The 16908-nt window shown below is 36.7% G+C and overlaps 1 protein-coding gene across 1 annotated transcript in view; it reads left to right on the plus strand.

The window, feature by feature from the left end:
- ANO3 (anoctamin 3) overlaps positions 1-16908 on the plus strand; it is a 413466-nt gene that overhangs the window by 385742 nt on the left and 10816 nt on the right. Inside the window, 5 exon segments of the mRNA XM_003781189.2 lie at positions 2219-2330; positions 3067-3124; positions 8870-8967; positions 12222-12355; positions 13982-14134. Of these exon segments, the coding sequence (XP_003781237.2) occupies positions 2219-2330; positions 3067-3124; positions 8870-8967; positions 12222-12355; positions 13982-14134 (555 nt within the window).

Genomic DNA, 16908 nt, shown 5'->3' on the forward strand with positions numbered 1-16908 from the left:
CACTTGTTTTCTATTTAGGGTGGAATGTTCTCTTTTTTTTTCCTTGACTAGACTTAATAAATATTGATTAATATTATCTATATTGGGCTTGATGCCTGTGGCTCCAGTGACTAAAGCGCCAGCCACATACACCTGAGCTGGTAGGTTCAATCCAGCCTGGGCCCGCCAAACAACAATGATGGCTGCAACCAAAAAATAGCTGGGCATTGTAGCACCTGTAGTCCCAGCTATTTGGGAGGCAGAGGCAGGAGACTCGCTTGAGCCCAGTAGTTGGAGGTTGCTGTGAGCTGTGATGCCATGGCACTCTACCCAGGGGGACAGCTTGAGGCTCTGTCTCAAAAATAATAATAATAATAATAAAATAAAATATTATCTATATCTTTGAGAAACATCTCTACTTTATTGAAGACTGTTAAATTTTATTATTTTTATTCTTTCATTTTACTTTATTTTAGTTTATTTTATTGCTCTTTTAGTTGCCTTGCATGAAAGACCAAAACATTTATTTTTGTATATGACAATATATTTCTATGCATTCAGAAAATAAATGGAATATTGGGAATCATGATCAATGTAACAAAACATAGGAGGGGAAAAGATAAATCAGTAAATAGGAATTAAAATAGATTTTGTTACAAATACAAATTGTTTTGTATCCATCTTCAAATCTATCCAACCAGCTATTAATTATTTATATGACTAATTGCCATTGGATGACTAGGACTCAGATTGAACTTCAAAAAAATAAAATTTAACTATATGATGATAAAAATAAATACAGCTAAATCCAAAAAGGTGAAAATGATTGACAGTTGAGGAATAAGAGCACATATATCAAGAAAAGAATAGTAATCAAATCAGATATAACTATGTTAGGATTAGGAAAATAAGGATTTAAAATGTAATTCATGAGGACAGAGGGTTATTTCATATTGATAAATGCACTACTATCTCAGAATAATAGTGATGACCTTTATGCTTTTCTTAAGAACACTTCAACATATATAAAGCAAAAATGATAGAAATATAAAAAATTGACAAAGACATATTCAAAATATAAGGAGATAGAGTATTTGACTACCTGACAATCTTCTTGTAATATTTATACACTGTATGCTCAAAAGAAAGTCAAATATTATTTTCAAAAGCCTGATACATTGACAAAACCTGTCCATGCTGTTGGACCACTAACCACATTACACCTTATTGCTCCAAAGCAGAAATCACACAGGACACATTTGGGGATCATAATGCAATAAAATTGGAAATGGAGGAACAAAAACAATCTACATACTAAAAATGTTTTTTTCAAATCCACATTCCTTTTTCCTAAATGTTTGGTGTTAAAGAAATAAAAGAACTAATTTCATAGACTAGAAGGAAACAGTGAAAGCAAAATGTATCACACCTTGTAGAGACTTCTTCTTACTGTCTGTTACTAAGGTGCACCAGCCCACAGGTCCCTACGATTTTGGTACCCACCACCTTTGGACTTGGAGTTCCTCATGACCTATTTGGGCTCATGCATATGATTGTTCCAGGTTTTCCTTAAATCAGATCCTATCTATTTTCTTTCTGAAATTATATAATTACATGAAAACATATATTAGATGTGCATATTTTTTTATCATTTATTTGGATATGAGGTAGGAACCATGATTACCACTTTACATAATACCTTTTGTTTTATTTTTTATTTTTTTCCTTTGTATAAGGCAAGGTGTAAGAGTTGACAGAATTCATAGAAATCATCTGTCTAAATCCCTCATTTTACAGACGACTAAATGATTATAAAAAAATATGAAGAGCCCTGCCTGATGACCTGCAAGTTAGGTATAAGGCTGCAAAGAGAACTCATCTCTTCTGAATGATGCAGCCCTCTTTTCTCCTTACCATTCTGCTTCACACAAAATATTTATTCATCATATAATTTTGTGGACAATTTAGGCCACTATACTGAGCACAGCCAGTTTGGTAAAAGATTGATCCAATATTTATGGTTACCTCCAAATGACAATAGCAGAAAAAAATACCTAAAAATTACTTTATTAAATCCTTTCACAGTCCTATCATTTACATTTAAAATACACACAGTAGAACTCAGAAACACTAAGTGCCTCACAGAATTAGTACAACCTGAACATGGGGCTTCTGAGTCCTTGTGCAGAGTTCTTACCACTCACCTCATCTATGTGAATATACCCTATGCTTCTTTCAGAATATCCACGGACAGAATCTGAATGGGAAAACAGCTTTGCCTTAAAGATGTTCCTCTTCCAGTTTGTCAACTTAAACAGTTCTATTTTCTACATTGCTTTCTTTCTGGGGAGGTAAGTCAACTAATATAAATTATCTTTGCAACAGTCAACATTCCATTGCCAATGGAGGTGGCAAATTCTTGTCCCTTGCCTTGGAAGATGGTGCTAATCAGTGTTCACGTGTGTTCTCACTCAGATGACTTTTGGCATCCACCACCAATTAAAGTTGACACACGCAAAAAAGAAATAGAACCTATGTGACACATTTGAGTTGCATTATGACTACAATCATGCATAATGGTTTTGTGAAGGAAGAAAAGGATTTTTGTGTAACCTTAGGTTACAGTTCCATTGTGTGGAAACCTCTTCTACCCATCATTTTAACTTTTTTCCCCAGCTTTGTTGCAAAATATTTTTTAAGAACTATTTTTATTAAACTGATGGTACTCGTTTACCTTATGCTAAACACTCCATCCAGTGCAATGGAAACATACTGCAGTTAGAAACTTCTCAAACCAATTCAGCACATTCTCTTAATATTCATTAACTCAGTCTTCACGACATTAGAATTCTACATGTGAAAGTGTTTGTCCTTTCTTGACCCATTAGTACTGATTTCACGCATCAGGCTTTCCTTTTTAAGTCAGGTGCTTTGATGTTGTCTAAGCATAGCAAAAGGCAAACTTTTTGGGGACAAATTGCACCAGTGAGCATTATGTCTACCCACACATGCCCTTGTTATGATGCATTAGTAGGTGTTCTTTAATCATCCCACTGAAATGCTAATGAATTAAAATGTCTTTTATAGATTTGTAGGCCACCCAGGAAAGTACAATAAACTTTTTGATCGATGGAGACTGGAGGAAGTAAGTAACTTTATGAGGGTGGATGTCGGAATGCGGGTGGATATGGCCCAGTGACCATGGGACAAAAGGGGGCTGGAGACAGAAGGCCAAGTTCAGTGACATCTGTGTATTTTGAAGACACATTATTTTTTGGTAGGGAATTGTGCCTCTGGGTTCCGAAAGGAGGCAACTGCATGTTTTCAAAAGGTCACCATCTTTCTGAAGGTCAGAGTCCAAGATTCTGACCTCAGTTCTCTTTATTTTTTTAATCATATCTATTTCTTTTCATTCACAAACCTCAGAAATTTAGCCCCAGTAATTTTCCCCTTCTTGGAAATCATTATTATTATTTACTGTTTGGGTTTTCAAACTTCTAAGTATGTTAGATTTCCTTGTAGACAGGAAAACTTTGGTCTAAAAGAAATCTTATTTGAGACACTAATATATGTAGTATAAAATATAGGTAATCTGCCTAAGGTTCATATTTCTTTATCTATTTATAATATGGATACTATATGGAATAAAATATCTGGGAATAGTATATCTGGGTTACAAGATTGTCTATTCTTGCTGAGATTGAGAAATCGACCTTCAATATATCAACCTCAACCTGCAGAGAATGAGCCTGCTTCCTCAGACTTTTGCCAATGGAAACACTTTAATTTTTACCAGCCTAATAGCCAAAAATGTGTTCTCACTTCTAGAAATTAAAAAATCTATTTTTATGCATGTTAATTTTTAAATATTGGTATCTTTGGTCCATTAAGAGTTTATTTTGGTATAAAGAGTAATCAAGTGTTTTCTTTTCCTCAAATGGAAGCCACACATTGAATAAAAATACACCTTTTCACTCAGCAACATGGTAGTTCGTATCTGTCATATGGTACGTCTGTCTCAGACTTCTGTCTGTTTGTGCACTCTGTTGTGTCTCATTGTCAAATGTCTATTTCTTCCCTAGTTCAAAATGTTTTAATTATTTTAATATAAAAATCAGTTTAATACCTGGTAGCATTAGTAGATCATAATTTAGAGAGAGGCAAAGGAAAGATTCCCTAAGAACGGGGATTGACTAATTTCACACCATGTTTTAAAAGCCCCTCCAAACTGACAGGAGGCCTCCATTAGTTTGTCTCCCAAGGATTCTAGAAGTTGATTGGAATATGTGGATAAAACCTAACACTTCCTACCAATATATGCTTTATAGTCAAACTAAGCTCAAATTCTAACTAGCCTAGCTACTTCATAATTCTTTGTCCTTAATTTAATCTCTCTGAATATCTATTTCCTCATTAGAAACTGGCAATAGTGATACTTAGGTTGCCAAGTTATTTACAATAAGAGGTGATTTACTTAACACAATTAACAGAGTACTATGAGTGTGGTAGGCACCTGTGTTACCAATATTTATTGGTGCCTGTCTCTACCACTACCACAACGTTCATCTATTTGCCAAAGACAAAGGCCTTTCATAATCCTGGGGCTATCTGCAAGTCCTCAGATCTAATTTAAAGTGTTCTTTCATGGCCCTGAATTATAACTGTATCTGCTAAAAGGCTGATCATTTCCCCAGTTGGGGATCCAAGGCTTACTTTTTTATTTTTTTTTTTTGGCCAGGGCTGGGTTTGAACCCACTACCTCTAGCATATGGGATTGGCGCCCTACTCCTTTGAGCCACAGGCGCCATCCACAAGACTTACTTATTTTTTTTAGAAATGTTCAGCTGGTATTAGCAAGGGTAGAGTTGGGAACAGAGTGGTTCCAGCCAAATCTGTTCACATATTGATACCATTTTAAGGGATGCTTCCAGTAATAATTTTGTTGATTAGATGTTCTTATTCTTTTTTTTTTTTTTTTTTTTTTTTGCAGTTTTTGGCTAGGGCTGGGTTTGAACACACCACCTCCAGCATATGGGGCTGGCGCCCTACTCCTTTCAACTATAGGCGCCGCCCTAGTTGTTCTTATTCTTAACTGTGAAATTCTTAGAATTCATGATTTATCTTTGAAAAACCCTAGAAAAAATAATTATAGTACTGATGTCAGGAAAAATATTTCATAATATTTGATAGACACATTCCATAATACATATGAGACATGTGGTGGCCATATTTTTTAACAAAATGTTATTTTGGAAAAAAGTAGTAAAATGTATAGTGTGAATTTGTGATAGAACCTAGAAATGCTAGATATAGCTATCTAGAAGAGAAGATATAAAAAGTACACATAATGAATGATAATATTGACTCTCAAAATTTATTCATATAAAAAGCACTTCTTAACATAGACTCTCTGCAAAGCCTCCTGCTGGGCAATATAAGGAGTAAAAATAAATTTCTTGTCCTCCTTAATGATGTTAATTGTCTTGAACAATAGGACCTACCTATGAAACATAATAAACTTTTTGCCTTTAGAGTCTGACAGTGTATATTCTGATCCTGCCCACCAAGATGTTATGATCTAAAGATCTATAAATCTTCATTCTATCTTTTGTAAACTAGTGATAAGAAAATCTATCTCCATACTGGTGATTGATGGGTTAAATTGAATTGTACAAAGTGAAATACTGGGCATAAGTAATGACAGCCCTTATTTTTAAAAATAAAGTGCTTTACTTTGGTTGAGAACATTTATGAACTGGCTATCCTGCCCTTGTGAATCTCATACTATAACTATGTAACATCTCACATTAGTATTTTATGTAAATTCAATATAAAAAGTTTTAAATAATAGCTAACACAATAGCTAACAGCTAGCTAGCAGACCACATTGCTAGCACATTCCAGCCATTGTTTCTAAGTGCTCTACATATATTAATGCGTTTAATACTCACAGTTCTTTTATACCCATTTTACAGATGAGGAAATAAAGGCACAGAGAAATTATGTAATTTACCCGCAGTTATACAGATATAGTTACAAACTGATGAAGTAGTGATCAAACCTTGGCAATGTAGCTTCAGAGTCTGTGCTCTGAGTACTGTACTTTTCAGCCACCATTGGTATAGCGCACGGGAAAACAAGGACATGATGAAAATGTACTCTGTCGAGAGGTTGCGCTCTGAATGCAGGCTCACACACCTGTAAGCTGGATTTATAGTCAGCAGACTGAAGTGGGTGAAGTGAAGGGATGTGGGTATTGGTGTCTCATAGTTCTGCCTGCTACTTAGCTTCATCATGATCACAGTAGGTATATGAACACCCAGTACACCAGGCTCTTACATAATATAAATAAGAAAAATATGTGCAAGCACCCAGTTTGGGCTAGTCTGTGGTTGTATGATTTTCAGTGGTGCAGTTGGAATCAATTCCTGCCTGGGCCTTCTGTATCCTCATCCGTGCCCCTGTATACATTCTAGGCCCTGCTCTTTCACCAAACAAATTTTAGATTATTGAAGGACTGCCTTTAGCTCAAGACCATCATTACATGAAGAGGCAGACTCCTAAAAATTTTAGATCCCTTTAAGTCACAAAGTCATCAAGGATTAATTTCCAGAAAACTATAAATGGCTTACCTCCAGCCTTCCCACTTTGGCCTACTTTTTGTAGGAAATAACACAGTCTGACTCTCACCTTCTTATTGCCGTCGTGTATGAGAGTATGCTTCCGCTACAACCACACTTTTCGGGTGAGGAACACATTGGTAAGCAGAACCCATCTTCAGCGTGATAGAAAAGAGCAGTACATGAGTGTGCAGGGGACAGGGTTTTTCATTCCCACAGCCCAGTCAACACTGTGTGACCTTGGGCAAGTCAGTTTGCCTCTGAGTCTCTCTACATAATGAAGAGATTCAGCTGGGGCGATGATCAATAATCTCTGATCTGCCCCTGTCACTTAGTGATTTTCTCCCTCAGACATCTTAATTAATCCATTTATTGGATATATGTGACAGAGGTCAGGGGGTCCTAAATAAATCCTAGAAAAAAACTACACGGTTAGATGAGAGAATTTAGTCCTCTCCATGCAATAATTATGACCCCTGGCAAACCCTCTCCCTGGTTCAGATTAGGGAGTCTTAAGTCACTAGGCTGGAACAGGAAAAGCAGGCTCTTTGTGTCCTAATTATTTGTTTCCTTTGAAGTCCCACGAGTAAGATTGGGCAGAAATAGAATCTGTGGATCAAAGCGATAGAGACGATATTATCCTTATGAGCAGAACGTGAACTCATTTCTAGAGAAACAGACCCACCCTTCCCCACCCAAATGTGTTCTGAAGTGCAGTTTTCAAGTGAAACACATTGGTTGCAATTTTCACAGACATCACCTTCTTGTTTGTGTGGGTTTGTAATACCAGCATATTGAAAATAGGAGGAGCATGGAAACGGTGAAATTGTCATCAATACTTATTAGTGCTGACAAACCATTTTGTGATATGCATTTATCAGAATAATATATTATATTACAATATAATATATAGATAACTTTCCCTCCAGGAGGTAGAGTTTAAACCCCCTCATTGTCTTGAGAATGAACTAGGCTTAGTTGCTAGAGAGAAAAAGAAAGATTTAGTAACTTTTCAGTGGAAAAGCCTGGAAAGGACCCCATTAATCAAAGGGGGACAGTTGGCATCAGCAAGAGCTGTCATGTGACTCTCCTGCAGCTCTGTTAGGATGTGAAGAAAATGGCACTTCTCTTTCGTGGTTGGCTTCCCCAAAACTTGTAGCCCCAGGCTCATCATGGGCAAAGCCATCCTGGGAGACATCCCATACAATACCCACCCAGATGCTCTGTTAAGGTTATGATCAACTGCACAAAACTGTCCAGACCAGAGGAGACTAGGCACATGTGAAAAACAAGTGCAATCAGGCGGCACCTATGGCTCAAAGGAATAGGGTGCCGGCCCCATATGGCAGGTTCAAACCCAGCCCTGGCCAACACTGCAAAAAAAATAAAATAAAAATAAAGAAGAAAGAAAGAGGTAGGAAAAAAAAGTGCAATGGGGTGTGCTGGGTTGGATCCTGGCCAGAGCGAGGAAAACTGGTGAAATTCAGATAGATTTGGGGTCTAGTTCATTGCCGTATACTAATGTCCTTTTCTTAGCTTTGTCAGATAAACCACGGTAGTGTAAGAAACAAAGCCAAGAATTAGATGAGCAGTGTATGTAACTCTCACACTGTTCACAGGTTTTCAATACATCTAACATTACATTCAAATAAAAATTTTATTTAAAACAATATATTATGGATGGGTGGAGGGAGGGTAATCGGTGGGACCACACCTATGGTGCATCCTACAAGGGTACATGTGAAATTTACTAAACGTAGAATATAAATGTCTTAACACAATAACTAAGAAAATGCTGTGAAGGCTATGTTAACCAGTTTGATGAAAATATTTCAAATTGTATGTAAAACCAGCACATTGTACCCCACGATTGCATTGATGTACACGGCTATGATTTAATAAAAAAAAATATATAAACATTGTGCCACAGTATTATTTTTCTATTATCCAGCCCATTGATGGCTATATAGTATTCCATAGTGTTCATTAAATGTGATCATAACTAACACAGATGTTGTCAGAGACTAAGTGCAAATTCAGAGTTAAATTTGTTGTTATTGCTCTTAAAATATCAATGAATATTTTATTATAGTTAATGAAAAGTTCCCAGCTAGTGTCCTTATACTTGCTATTTCTTTCTTGTTTTTCTTTTCTTTACGCATGTGACACTATAATCCAGCTTTAGAATTCACTGTACGCTGTAAAGGGAGGGAGGTTCGAGACGCTGGGGAGAAGAGTGATACCATTATTGCTCCTCTGTTCTGTTTCAGTGTCATCCTAGTGGCTGTTTGATAGATCTCTGCCTCCAGATGGGTGTCATCATGTTTTTGAAGCAAATATGGAACAACTTCATGGAATTGGGATACCCGTGAGCACACTGTATTTAAATTTGCCTTATGTGTAGTTACAAAGGAGGATAGAGGTAGTGAGAACAGTGCTTTAGACGTGTCCTTGGAAACCAGAGAGGTGAGGAGTTAGTTTCCACACTGATTCAAAGTAAGTGTGTGACCATGTAGAAATTAAACCTTTCTGAATCTGTTTTCACATCAATAAAGAGAGATCAATGGTTATATCTACCTCAAGAATAACTGTAAATAGGCTCAGCACCTGTGGCTCAAGCGGCTAAGGCGCCAGCCACATACACCTGAGCTGGCGGGTTTGAATCCAGCCTGGGCCCGCCAAACAGTGATGGCTGCAACCATAAAATAGCCAGGCATTGTGGTGGGCACCTGTAGTCCCAGCTACTTGGGAGGCTGAGGCAGGAGACTTGCTTGAGCCCAGGAATTGGAGGTTTCTGTGAGCTGTGATGCCACAGCACTCTACCTAGGGTGACAGCTTGAGGCTTGGTCTCAAAAAGAAAAAAAGAATAACTGTAAATAGTCAGGCGTTGTGGTGGGCACCTGTAGTCCCAGCTACTTGGGAGGCTAAGACAAGAGAATTGCTTAAGCAATTCAAAAAAATAAAAAACAGAATAACTGTAAATATTAAAGGAAATAATGGATGTAGAGTAACTTGTCCAATGCGTTATGACACCTGATGGTATTTTTAGAACATTATTTGCTATATAGGTTCTGGAGGACAAAAATAATTTTCTGGTTTCTTTTGTTATCAGCAGACCAAGGTGGTGGTGTTAATGACAGAGGTTATTGTTTAATAAAAAGAGCCTCTATTCCTCCCCAAAGAACAAAACGAAGATAAAATCCAAGGATTGGAGGTCTTGTAGTCTTTGTTACAACTAAAGAAAGAAAATCATTAGACTGGGATTGGTTGTGGTAACATCAATGCAATAGAATTTGGGTTTTGTCCTTTTAGAGAAGTTTTAAACTATCTGTGAAATGCTGACTGAAATACTAAGTGCTCACTTTCCCATGTATTAAAATGTACTTTCCTTCAAAAACTATAGTCAATACAGGGTATTTTAAATGATGTGATATTGAGGCTTAGAGGACTAATCAACTACAGGTTACAAACATAACGATTTTGGTTGATTGCCTCATTGTGGAGGAAGAGCTCCTTAATTGGCTGATGTTATAAATAGATTAGATGTCGTCATCAAATTATACTCTGATTTTTTTTTTCTTGTAGGCCTACAAATTTTGTCAGAACTTTTCTGAGCAGAGATCTGGGGGTTGGGCAAGAGATATTAACCCTGAATCTGCTTTTAAGTGTTGTGTTAGTTACAGACATGGATAATGGATTTACCCAGACATGGTTAAGATTCCTTCTCTGTTCCTTGCTAAATTTGCTTACAATCCTTGGCCTCTCTGAGACATTTATTCTTATTTATAAAATAGAAGATTACATGAGATGACCCAAAGTATTTTTAAACCTTTAAAATAATTGTCACACCCTGACCCTTTTTGTAAGGAGGTGTTTATACTTATCTTCAATATTCAAAACTGGTCAAAGCAAATTTCTTCTGAAAGATGGAACATGACAGAGCCTGGTCCATCATTTAAACTCCTATCTGTCCTTGGCTCACCTGTTTGAAACATACGGTTTGGGAAACATCATTTGAAAGTACCTGAGGAAATTAAGTATCAAATGCTTAGCACAGGATAGAACATAGTGAGTACTTAACAAGTACCATCAAGATGGTGTGGTAGTCAGTGTACTATCTAAAAGAAAAAAAAAAAAAAGGAATGATTCTTTTTGTTACCATTACCCATGGAATAATGTACATTCCTGGTACTTCAGTCAGCACTTCTTCACTATGGCCTTGACCAAGGCATTAGCTTGGTAAACATACATTAACTCCTAAGGGCAACATGGCCTGTAGGGACATCCTGCTGATGTTTTTCCAATATGTAGGCAAAGGCTTTGTTGAAGAAAATTTAGCAGGACTACGCCAGTCATTTAAAAAAATGGTTTTCTAACTTGCAACCCACAATTCTCTTTCTTCAAGTAAAATTGAAGCAGAACCAAAATAAATATGACGGAAGCAAGCATAGCTGCCTCCGCTTCAACCTCCAGCTCCTGGTTCATCTTCATGAGGCTCCAGAGGCAACCTCCACGAGGTGTGCTCGGAGGCACCTCCTGGCAGTTTAGTCCATAACTAGGGTTGTTCTTCCAGTTGCCACCTGAGGCTTTAGGTTCATGATTCATTCAAATTGAGAGTTGGGTATGGTTTACCAAGTTCTGTGATATTTAGCACATCCTAGAGGTAACTTTCATCAGACTCTTAAATATTGTAATACCCAGAAATCCACATTGCATGTGTACCAGGATATTTTTGAGTCATAATTTCAAGACTGCTCCTGGGCTAGGAAAAAAATCGTCACTTTCTTTCCAGGTCTGAGAGACGGACTTATAAATACAGATTTATTCATGGCCTGGCAATTACTATTCAGTATGGTAGCAGAATGTAATCACTAACATTCAAAACTCATGTTATAAACTTACAGAGGTAGGGTGGTGCCTGTATCTCAATAAGTAGGGCGCCGGCCCCATATACCAGAGGTGGCGGGTTCAAACCCAGCCCTGGCCAAAAAAAAAAAAAACCCCAAAACTGTAAACTTAGAGAGGTAAAAGGACTTACTAAAAATCACACAGCTAATACTTCATAGAGTGGATAATATAAGCTAGGTCTCCAAAATAGTGTCTAAAGCTCAATTTTTTTTTTTTTTACATAATAAACTGGAGCATGATTTTATTCATATTCAAAAAGCACAACCTAGAGGATTTGGAGTATGAGCAATGAAGAGCTCATACCTAACACAAGAACTGATGTCAAGAAGTGATGTTTAAGTATTTATATGGGAGTGGAGTGGGAGACAGGAATCTTAGAAATGAGTGTTTGTCTAATTAATATTAAGGAACACTTTAGTGATTAGGGGATGAATTTCTAGATAAATATGTAGATGTCTAAGAGAGTTCTGGAAGACCTGGGTTCCATGCTAAACTTTTTCAAAAGTTTTTATAATTGTTATTTAGACTTTTTTTCACTTTTTAAACATTTTAAGACCTTTTGTTTTTTCAAGTTGAGACAAAATACTTTCAATTTCCAGGAAGACTTAGTGTCGTCCAAGGGTAATTCATGTTTCTCTTCACTGAGTACATAGTCAGTTGAATTCAGATCCTTAAGTTGGTGTTCAAAAGCCCTTGGTCTGTTCTGTGGCATAGGTTGATCCAGAACTGGTGGTCACGACATAAAATCAAGCGGGGAATACAGGATGCATCCATATCTCAGTGGGAAAATGATTGGAATCTGCAGCCTATGAATATTCACGGACTGATGGATGAGTACTTAGAAATGGGTAAGGAAAGAACATGGTGCGGGATGACTTGGGCTTCTCAATACGCTTTCCTACTGCACACAAACTTTGGTTGAAAAAAAAAAAAAGAACAACTCTGTTTTTTTCAATACCAAGCATTCTAAAACGTGGTGTTAAGCAGAGCCCTGGAAGGCTTACACATTTCATCCTCTGAGAGCCATAACATTTCTCCAAAAGGAAAGATTTTCTGACAGTGGAACACCTTGCATTTGAGCAAATACCAGGTGTCCATAAAGTTCGTGTGGGACTTTAAATAGTTGTAAATTTTACTTGCGCAAGAACTTTATGGACACCCCGTATTTTGAAGAAACAGAATTAAGCTGAATCAATTCCGATTTTAAGTACTATACCATCCCACCCAAATAAGACAATCATTATTTTTCACACACACACACACACACAAATCTTTACACAGATCCAGTCAGAGACTTCGCTTCTTTGAGAATCTTATTTATGTTAAGAAAATAGGGATTGGGGAGGGGTGGGGAGAGGGGTGGATGGAGGGTGATGGGAGGGATCGCCTCTATGATTTATCTTATAAGGGTACGAGTGAATCTTTCTAAACATAGAATATAGATGTCTTGACATAACAACTAGGAAAATGACATGAAGGCTATGTTAACCAGTTTGATGAAAATATCTCAAATTGTATGTCAAAACATCATGCTGTACCCCATGATTGCATTGTTGCATACAGCTATGATTTAATTAAAAAAAGAAAGAAAGAAAAGAAAAGAAAATAGGGATTTCCATACCAGCTACTAGAAACACTGGGTGTTGCCTTGACATTGGCTTCTCTGTGGGTTCCACTTTTCTCATCTATAAAAACAGAGGACGAGAGTGGGTCTCTTGATCCCTTCCAGAGCCAAGCACTCTCCTCCTCTCTGCCACCACCGCCACCTGCTTCTTCCTCTCCTTCCTCTATCTTCTCTTCCTCTCTTCTTGCTACTCTTTTTCCACTTCCTCTCCCCTTTCTCTGCCTCTTGCTTCCCTCCTCCTTTTCCTTTTTCCTCTTCCCTCAAGCTGCACCATGCAGGGGGGAAAAGCACTGTAGACCTTGAATCCACTCAGATCTGAATTCCTTCAGGCCTGAGAATGGATGCAGGTTTTACCATCATCATCAATCTACCATTTAGCAAATTTACCTCTTATAGGAACTAAAGTTTCTTCAACATTAAAGTGAAATAAGCCTAATTGCATTGTAGGGATGTTGGAAGGATTAAAGACAATTTTTTTTTTTTTTTTTTTTGAGACAGAGCCTCAAGCTGTCCCCCTGGGTAGGGTGCTGTGGCATCACAGCTCACAGCAACCTCCAACTCCTGGGCTCAAGCGAGTCTCCTGCCTCCGCCTCCCAAGTAGCTGAGACCACAAGCACCCGCCACAATGCCCGGCTACTTTTTTTTTGGTTGCAGCCCTCATTGTTGTTTGGTGGGTCCAGAATGGGGATTCGAACCCGCCACCTCTGTATGTGGCTGGCGCCTTAGCCGGTTGAGCTACAGGCGCCGAGCCTAAAGACAATTTTTCTAAGGCACTTTCTTTGACATGAAGGAAGCGCTCAACCAACGATCCTGCTGATACTGTTAACTTCCTAATGCTCTCCTTTTGCAGTTTTGCAGTTTGGCTTTACCACCATCTTTGTGGCGGCTTTTCCTCTGGCCCCTCTTTTGGCTTTGTTAAACAATATCATTGAAATCAGGCTGGACGCGTACAAGTTTGTCACCCAGTGGCGGAGGCCTCTACCAGCCCGAGCAACTGACATAGGTAAGATTCAGAAATGTGATGTTCTTGGAAGTGCTAATGTCAAGAGGTGTGCTGTGGTTTGGATGTGTCCCACAAGTCACATTTCGGAACTTCATCATCAATGTGATAGTGTGAAGAGATGTGGACTTTAAGTCAGGAAGGCAGAGCCTGATGGATGGGATTAGGACACCTATAATAGGGATTAGGGGGACAGGTTTATTTTCTTCTGCTTTTTCACTATGGGGGACACAGCTTCCATCTCCATTTTGCCTACTACCTTCTGCCATGCGAGGACCGAGCAGCAAGGCCCCATCATGGAAACCAGGAATCTCCAGACACCAGATGCACTGGTGCCTGGATCTTGGACTTTCCAGTCTCCAGAACAGTAAAGAATACATTTTTATTTTTGTTATAGCAGCACAAACTTCTAAAACAACATGGCTTGATCTTTCTTAGCATCATGCAGGCTTTTATCACCAGAGCTTCCTCCAACTGTATCAAAACTTAATGGTTTAAGTTAACAAAACAATGAAATAAACTTTTAGTTGAGAATAGGTTCACATTAAAGATACTATTTAGACTTGTTTTAACTATGAATAAAAAGGATGTCCTATATATCTTCCCATTTTAATAAGCTTAGCTCTGCCTCATTCTGTATAATTGATGCAAAGATTTGTATTTTATGTGTATGACATTTTTTTAAAAAAATCTAACTAACTAGAGATGTTTAGATTGTTTCCGTAATTCACTATTATAAACAACACCAAGATGAACGTCTTCACGTATACTTTTCTGATTCTGTCCTCAGGATAAATTTCTAAAATGAAACTGCTGTTAAAAACTATTCACATTTAAAACATTTATACATAATTTGGCAATGTGTCCTCCAGAAATGTGCCCATTTACACTCCCACTGTAAGAGCATAAATATATACTTCTCCACTTTTTCATCAACTCCAGGTATAATTAAGGATTTTTAATTTTTATTGTATCATTTTAAATCCAGAGAGGAAATTGATATCTTCTATATTTACTTACATTTTTATAACTATGAGGTAACAATTTTTCACCTATAGTTTTCATCATTATTTTCTTTTTTAATACATCTGTGTTATTCTATTTATGTTTATTTGTTGGTTATTAACATTTTATGATTTTTGTTTAAATTGTTGATTTTTCCAAAATTTCTTGTTGATGAAATTGAGTTCCAGCTTTTTTTCCCTAATGATTACCTACTTTTCCCAAAATCGTTGATTAAATAGTTCATTTTTGGGGGGGGGACTTATTTGAATTGTTTCTCTTATCTTATTCTAAATTCTAGAATACACTTGTTCCATTGATCTGATGACTCATCCTGTATGCTGCTTTAATAAACTATAGGTTTGCAATAGATAGTCTAAGTATATTAGAAAGAAATTTTACACTTTTTCTTTTGGGGGCTTTTCTGGCTAATTTTGCAAGGTTACCGTTTCAGTTAACTTCACCCATTTGTATATTCCACAGCCACCAAAGTCTATTTAAAATATATGAATCCGTAGAGATTGAACAACATACAATTTGAGTTTTCATTTTTTGAAACAACTAAAATTATTGCTATCTTTAACTTTGATTTTATGATTAACATAATGTAAGCACATTAAAGAAAATCTAGAAAATAAGTCAAAGAAAAAAATTACCTCTTATTCCAACTTCAGCTAGCATTTACTGCACCTTCCAATAGATGAATTATTATTTTTTAAACTTTGTTGGATTTTACTTTGCTTAATTGAGACAACACAAAAGGATAAAAAGAGACAGATAATAATTCTTCCCGCCTTTACATTTCTTTTCTACCTCAGGGAATCAATGCTATGAGTGTGGCAGGCACATGTTATCAAGATGTTTTTGCTCATACAAACATAACAAAAATATATTTGGGCAATATACATGGTATGTGGGATTCTGCATTGTTTTTCCTTCACGAACATCCCCCAACCCCCAAAATATTGATCTAATTTATTTTAATAGAATGATAATATTCATGATATAGATCTACCATAATTTTACAGTCATTTTCTTACTTTGTTTCCATACTACAAGCAAGAATAAACACAAATATAGGAATAGAGATAAATACAAATACAAACACAGATTTTAAATATAATGCAATAGAACTTCCTTAGCTGACCACTTCCCTACATTAACCACCTCCTTAAGTTGACCTAATTCTCATAGACTGGATATGCACCAGTGCACGTTATCAGTGCGGTAGGTCTAGTTCTTATGTTAACCACCTCCATACAGTGACCAGTTACAGTCCCTTGGGCAGTAACTTTCAGAGATTCTACTACTTATCTTATTTTCATATATTGGGTGTGTGTGTTTGTATACAGTGTATCTGTAAAATACATTCCGATAAATAGGCCTACTGGATTAAAATGTATTCATATTTAATTTTACAGGACGTCAGATTAATTACCAAAAATGGTGTAGCAAGTCATACTTCCAACAACGTAAAAGACTATTGTTTCCACAATCCCTAAATAGCACTCAATGTTATTAATACTTTCATATATCATACTTTAAAAAAAAATCTTCTTTTTGAAAGATGTCATTCTAAGCACTGGTGATTGAAAAGGTTAAAAAAATATTTATTGATTTATTTTCATTTTTAAAGAAATTGCTTATTTGTATTTTTGTTTATATTTTTCATGCTATTTTATTAAAATTTTAGGATTTTTTTTGTATATTTGGTGTGTTATCCTTTTGTCAGAGTTTATAAAGCAAATATTTCTCCCAGGCTGTTTTTTTTTTTT

Source organism: Otolemur garnettii, unplaced genomic scaffold, assembly GCF_000181295.1.
Source record: "Otolemur garnettii isolate 467f Iridium unplaced genomic scaffold, OtoGar3 scaffold00001, whole genome shotgun sequence".
NCBI classification, from domain to species: Eukaryota; Metazoa; Chordata; class Mammalia; order Primates; family Galagidae; genus Otolemur; species Otolemur garnettii.